This window comes from Vulpes vulpes, chromosome 9 (assembly GCF_048418805.1).
Source record: "Vulpes vulpes isolate BD-2025 chromosome 9, VulVul3, whole genome shotgun sequence".
NCBI classification, from domain to species: domain Eukaryota; kingdom Metazoa; phylum Chordata; class Mammalia; order Carnivora; family Canidae; genus Vulpes; species Vulpes vulpes.
The window spans coordinates 102,989,854-102,997,528 of record NC_132788.1 but is presented as its reverse complement, the minus strand read 5'-3'; the positions used below and the strand labels follow the sequence as shown (position 1 = coordinate 102,997,528).

General features: G+C 38.8%; 1 protein-coding gene across 1 annotated transcript; it reads left to right on the top strand.

Annotated features, from left to right (window-relative positions):
- Positions 1-5,951: 5,951 nt before the first annotated feature.
- On the top strand, positions 5,952-6,905 carry LOC140593775 (olfactory receptor 7G1-like). The gene has a single exon (XM_072718860.1). The coding sequence runs from the start codon at positions 5,952-5,954 to the stop codon at positions 6,903-6,905; it is 954 nt and encodes a 317-aa protein (XP_072574961.1).
- Positions 6,906-7,675: the final 770 nt, after the last annotated feature.

The following is a 7,675-nucleotide window of genomic DNA, read 5'->3' as shown; positions in this document are numbered from 1 at the left end:
TGAGTTAGGCAAAACAGAAATGAATTGTGTCAATCCTTCAAGCAGCAACCAGCAGGTTACAGCAGACATACAGAATGCTTTGAGTAAAGATCCACTCTGCTTCCTTGGAATACCTGCTGAGAATACAGGCTATGACAGTTTTCATACTAAGACTATTGCCATGCCAGGGAAAGGGAGCAGCAAGGGCAGGTAAAAATGTCACATAATTTTCCTACCATTTTGAAGTTGCTTTTTTCTTGACTTGGCTCTCACTTGGTTGCTATAAATTTTGACTGTTTTCAGGAATTCTGACAAAGTTAGTTCTGACAATTCTGTTGTTTTTTCAGTGTTATTTTGAGAGGACAAGAGCTTTGAGCTGGCTAACCTCCCATTTTACTATTGCACTGAGGCTATTCTTCCATGCACACCTCATTTTAATTATAGGGCAAACATTAGAAACTGTTGAACTGACAGGTCAAGGCTCGCAGGCTGTGCTGTCCCATGGGGGAGCCACTGCACACATGTGACTGTTGAGCACATGGAGAGTGGTGGTCCAAACTAAGACAGGTGCTTAGGTTAAAACCCACTACATTTCAAAGAGGAAAAAAATTGATATAAAATATCAATAATTTTGTATGGTTTACATCTTGAATTAATATGCTAGGTTAAAGAAAATATATTAACATTTATAAAAAAAGAAACAATTGAATATGTAGAAAAAGAATACAAAGAACCATACATAGAATTTGCTTTTTAGGGTATATTTGCTGTAATATTATGTATATTAACACTTGCATTTTATAGATGATGCATTTATCTATCTATCTCCATATAATAAACTACATTTTTGAGCCTACATGTCCTGTCTTCCTTAGATTGTTGCTATAAAAGGTGCCTTTGAATGTATTTTAGGAAACAATATTAGAATCCAATTACAGAAGGGAACTGTATCCATGTATAAAAGGATCTTGAAATGGATGTGTAAAAAAATAGGTGGATGGACAATACTTGTTTACTTTTGGCCTCCAAGGATGCAGGAATTAGCCAATTTTAAGTTACTCCTCTGAGCCTTGTTTCTTAAGGATTTTTACTACCCTGGGATCAGCAGAATAGCAAAAGAATGTGACTAATGAGGAACTTTGGATATTGAACCTTGAAGGGCCACAGAGACTGCAAATTGCCTGTGGCCACTTTGCTCAGGTCACTGAGTCTTTTCTCAGGGACCATCATTTTGTACAATGGCCTAGTCCTTTGCGCTGTGTTTTCATTCCCCCTGAGAAGAGGGCTTCCATTTATTTCCTTTAGTATTAAAGAGAGAAGCTGGATATCATTCCTGAGGGCTGGCACCCGGGTAATCTAAAATTCCCTAGTCTATGGTTTTCATATAGGAAGAGGTGTTTGTCTACTAGTCCATTTGTGTCTGTGAGTGGGAACATGCTGAAGACAACCTGATCTTACTCACCTGAGAAGTGCCTAATTGTTGATCATTTGATATAAACATGTACTTTTGCAACAATACCTAATAAATCTCATTTTCTACTCTGAATCCCAAGTTTTAGAGATCTTTTCTATCCTCAGGAGAAATTTCTCTTGCACAATTTGTGGAAAGTTCTAGAATTCTCTAAAATGTTTCTTAATTTCTGGGTACAGAATTGAGGTAGATAGTTAGCATATATTTATCCTTCCACATCTGTTTTTAATATTCCTTTGTAAGAATGATCGTTGGGGGCAGCCCCGGTGGCTCAGCGGTTTAGCGCCGCCTACAGCTCAGGGCCTGATCCTGGAGACCCAGGATGAGTCCCACATCAGGCTCCCTGCATGGAGCCTGCTTCTCCCTCTGCCTGTGTCTCTGCCTCTCTCTCTCTCCTCTCTGTGTATTCTCATGAATAAATAAATAAAAAATCTTAAAAAAAAAAAAAGAATGATCCTTGGTCTTGACCCTGGTGCTTGAGTTTCAGATAAGTGTATACTCATGAAACCGTCACTACCATCTACCATCAAGACTATAAACATATCCATCATATCCCAAAGTTTCCTCCCATTTTCATTCTTATTATTTTTATTATTTTTTGTGATGGTTATACTTATGTTTTTAATAATAAATTTATTTTTTATTGGTGTTCAATTTGCCAACATGCAGAATAACACCTAGTGTTCACCCTGTCAAGTGCCCCCCTCAGTGCCCGCCACCCAGTCACCCCCACTTGCCATCAGAGAAATACAAATCAAAACCACGGGATACCACCTCACACCGTGAGAATGGGGGAAATTAACAAGGCAGGAAACCACAAATGATGGTTATACTTAATATAAGATCTACCCTCTTACCGAATTTTGAATCTACAATACGATGTTGTTAGCTGTAGGCACTACAGTGCATAGTAGATTTTCAGAACTTCTTTATTTTGCACAACTGAAACTTTTTTTACCCTTTGACCATCACCTCCCTATTTACCTCTCTTCCAAGCTGGTAGCAACTACCATTTGACTCTGCTTCCATGAGTTTGACTACCTTAGATCCCATATATAATGATCCCATACAGTATTTGTCTTTCCCTGTTGTGCTCATTTCACTTAGTATAATGTCCTCTGGGTCCATCTGTGTTGTCACAATGGCAAGATTTTCTTCTTTTTTTTAAGGTTAAATAATATTCTATTGTGAATATATACCTCACTTTCTTTATCCATTCATACATTAATGAACATTAGGATTGGTTTCATATTTTGGCTATTGTGAATAATGATACAACAAACATGGGAGTGCAGGAATCTCTTTGAGATCCTGATTTCATTCACTTGAGTATATCCTAGAAGTGGGGTTGCTGGATCACATGGTAGATATATTTTGAACTATTTGAGGTACCTCCATAGTGTTCCCCATAGGGCTGTACCAACTTACAATTTCCACTAAGTGCATCAGGCTTCATTTTTCTCCACATCCTCTTTTTTTTTAAATAAAGATTTTTATTTATTTATTTGTTTATTTATTTATTTATTTATTTATTTATTTATTTATTTATGTATTTATTTATGAGAGAGAACACATGAGCTGGGGGGAGGGGCAGAGGCAGAGGGAGTAGCAGACTCTCCCCCTGAGCCGGGAGCCTGACATTTGTATGTCTTGTTTGGAGAAATATCTTTTTAGGTCTTTTTATCGCTTTTTAATGGGGTTACTATTTTTTTGCTATTAGTTTGGATATTAACACCACATCAAATGTGTGGTTTTGCAAATATTTCTCCCGTTTTGTAGGTCAGCTTTTCATTTTGTTGAACATTTCTCTATGCTGTGCAAACTTTTTAGTATGATGTGTTCAACTTGTTTATTTTTTCTTCTGTTGCTTGTTTTTTTTAAGTTTTTATTTTTTAATTATTTTTATTTATTTTTTTATAAATTTATTTTTTATGGGTGTTCAATTTGCCAACATATAGAATAATACCCAGTGCTCATCCCATCAAGTTGCTTGTGTTTTTGATGTCATATCCGAAAACACATTGCCAAGACCATGTCAAGGAGCTTTCCCTTGTGTTTTATCCTGGGAGTTTTATGATTTTAGGTCTTCTGTTTGAGTCTTTAATCCATTCAAGTTGATTTTTTTAAATTTTTATTTTTTAAAAGATTTTATTTATTTGTTTGAGAGAGAGATAGAGAGAAAGAGAGAAAGAGACAGATAGCAAGAGCGTGTGAGAGAGAGAGCACAAGTGGGAGAGATGAGCAGCCTCCCTGCTCAGCAGGGAACCCGATGGGGGGCTTGATATCAGGACTCCAGGACCACGACCTGAGCCAAAGGCAGATGCTCAACCAAATGAGCTACTTAGGTGCCCCTCCAATTGATTTTTAAATTATCTATCTTTTTATTTTACTTTTTCTTTTTAATATTTGAATATAGTTGACACACAATGCTGCATTAGTTTCATACATACAACATACTGATAGCACAAGTTTATACATTCTGCTATGTTCACCACAAGTGTAGCTACCACCTATCCTGATCCATCGCTATTACAGTATCATTGACTATATTCCTTATGGTGTGCATTTTATTCCCATGACCTATTCATAACGTAACTAGAAGCCCGTATCTCCCACTTCTCTTCCTCCATCAATAGATGAAAAAGGGTAAGGAAGATGTGGTATACATATGCCATGGGATATTAGGCAGTCATAAAAAGGATGATATTGTGCCATTTGAGACAACATGGCTGGACCTAGGGGGTATTAAGCTAAGTGAAATAAGTCAGACTGAGAAAAACAAATACCATATGACTTCATTCATAATTTTGGTGTAGTGTAAGGTATGCATCCAGTGTCATTCCTATGCATGCAGTTTTCTTAATACCATTTATTGAAGAGACTACCCTTTCCTCATTGAATATTCTTGGAACCCTTGTCAAAGATTAGTTGACTATATAGGTGTTGGTTTTTTTATGGACTCTCTATTCCACTCCATTGGTCTCTGTGTCTGTTTTTATGCCAGTATTATACTGTTTGGATTACTATAACTTTGATATGTTGCTTGATATAAGGAAGTGTAATGCCTCTAGCTTAGTTTTTCTTGCTCAAGATTGCTGTGACTGTTTGGGGTCTTTTGTGGTTCCATATACATTTTAGGATTGTTTTTTCCCCTATTTATTTATGAATATTATACAGTGAATGCTATATACCTAGCCTCATAGTCAGAAAAGCAGTCATCCTGAATTCCTCCCTCTGGAGTCTTGGCCTTGAAAGATTTGCATTGCCAGGGATCACAGTGACAATAAAATTGCTTGGCTAATGAGGAGTTTTGGAAATTGAACCTCTGGGGATACTGAGAAAGCAATCTGCCTGTGACCACTTGCTTCAACAGTTCTTCTCCAGAAAAGAAGTAGCACACCTGAGCTTCATCTCATAGGTGATTCTTCTTGCCCTGGAACCTGAGGGTCACTTAGTCCCTCTGCCCTTCCTGAGTATAGATCTTCCATTTGGTACATTCAGAGCAGATGTCACATCATTTTACTACGATGCCCACCAGGTAACCTAATGTGCCTTACTCAGTGTTTGGAAATGAGGGCAGTTGTTTTGCTACAGTTTCATCCAGAGGAAGCTGTGAAGAGTGCATGTATCAAATGATTAGAACTGTGTCGCCCAGTGTCCTCTTGCCTGTCTGTCATCTTCTTCACATTTCCTTGTACTTTACACCAATTTCAAGTACTGGTGATTTACTAATATCTTACTCAGTCTCTACTATAGCCAGGACCATTTTCCTACTGAGCAGAAATATGCTTTATATAAAACAGGATGGCTGTTATAAAATTATCTGAGATTTACTTGCAATCTGATGGTGGTAGGAGGCAGGAAATTTGGTAAAGTTCATTTTATCTTCCCATTACTGGTTCTTGAAATACTTATGTATTACCTCAGTTGTTTGCCTCCGAGGTCTTTGGGCATCCAGACAGAATCTTCAGCTGCCTCCCCAGTCTGTTTCTCTTTAAAAAAATTACCAAATGTTTCAGATAATCAGAACAGCATAGATAGTGTAATTTTTTAAAAAAATATTATTTACCTATTCATGAGAGACAGAGAGAGGGAGGCAGAGGGAGAGTCAGGCTCTCTGCAGAGTAGAGAACCTAATGCAGGACTCGATCCCAGGGATCTGAGATCATGGAATCATGACCTGAGCAGAAGGCAGATGTTTAACTGGTTGAGCCACCCAGGTGGCTCAGGTAGTGTATTTTATTTTATTTTTTTAAAAAGGCCACCTATCAATCCTTGTGGAAATTAATAAGGGATGACACTCTGCTGTATCAGCTTCAGGTTTTTGGTAATGGAACAGGATAATATGCCTTCAGAAGTCTTTCATTTCTTATCCTTCTCTATTGGTCTCTGTCCCATCCTAAGACAGTGTTTGTCTTTGATGATGCTCCTCCTGCTGGCCTAGAAAACACACATTTGACTGTGTTGTCACTTCACCTTCTCCATCAGATCCATCCACAACATGGGACTCAGAAACAACACAGGGGTTTCAGAATTCCTTCTAATGGAAGTGACAGAGGATCCAGAACTGAAGCCCCTCCTCTTTGTTCTGTTCCTGTCCATATACCTGGTCACCATCCTGGGAAACCTGCTCATCATCCTGGCTGTCATCTGTGACTCCCACCTCCACACCCCCATGTACTTCTTCCTCTCCAACTTGTCCTTTACTGACATCTGCTTAAGCACAACCACCATCCCAAAGATGCTGGTGAACATCCAAGCAGAGGATCAGAGCATCACTTACACAGGCTGCCTCACACAGATCTACTTTATCCTGGTTTTTGCTAGTTTGGAAAGTTTCCTTCTTTCAGTAATGGCCTATGACCGCTATGTGGCCATCTGTCATCCACTGAGGTACACAGTCATCATGAACTCCCACCTCTGTGGCCTCTTGATTCTACTCTCTTTGTGCATTAACATTGTGGATGCCCTGATGCACAGTCTGATGGTGTTGCAACTGTCCTTCTGCACAGACCTTGAAATCCCTCTCTTCTTCTGTGAAGTTGTTCAGGTCATCAAGCTCGCATGTTCTGACACCCTCATCAATAACATCCTGATATATTTTGCAACCAGCATATTTGGTGGTATCCCTGTGTGTGGAATCATTTTCTCCTACACCCAGATAGTGTCTTCTGTTTTGAGAATGCCATCAACAGGTGGAAAGTATAAAGTTTTTTCCACCTGTGGGTCTCACCTGTCAGTTGTGTCCTTGTTCTATGGGACCGGTTTGGGGGTGTACATTAGTTCTGCTCTTACTAGCTCTTCCAGAAACACTGCGGTGGTTTCAGTGATGTACACTATTGTCCCCCAAATGATGAACCCCTTCATCTACAGCCTGAGGAACAGGGACATGAAAGGAGCCTTGAGGAAGCTCATGAGTAAGATACCATTGTTTTTTCAGGAATGTGTTGTTTAATTTCCACATATTTGTATATATTCCATTTGTCCTTCAGTTACTGATTTCTATCTTCACACCATGGTGATCAGAAAAGATACTTTGCATGATTTCAATATTTTAAAATTTATTGAAACTTGCTTTGTGGCCTAACACATGATCTATCCAGGGCAATGTCCCAAATGCTCCGGAGAAGAGTACATTTTCTACCGTTGTTGGATGGAGTGTTCACAGATAGCTGTTAGGTTTTGTTTGTTTATTATGTTTTTCAAGTTCACTCTTTCTTTTTTTATCTATCCAGGGGCACTAAGCATTGTTGAAAGGGATGTATTGAAGTCTCTTGTAATATTGTGGAAACACGTATTTCTTGGAAACACGTATTTCTTACGTCACTTCTATCATGTGTGCTTCACTCATTTTGAGGCTCTGTTGTTTGGTGTTTGTATGTTTGTAATTGTCACACTGTCCTGATTATTGACCTTTAAATCTGTATTTCTGTGTACCTATTTACCTATATTCCATCTTGCTTGCTTTGTCTATTTCAACAGTTTTGGTTTATTTTTATTTTTTTAAAGTGGCTTTATTTTTATTTATTTATTTTTATTATTATTTTTTATTTATGATAGTCACAGAGAGAGAGAGAGAGGCAGAGACACAGGCAGAGGGAGAAGCAGGCTCCATGCACCGGGAGCCCGACGTGGGATTTGATCCCGGGTCTCCAGGATCGTGCCCTGGGCCAAAGGCAGGCGTCAAACCGCTGCGCCACCCAGGGATCCCAACAGTTTTGGTTT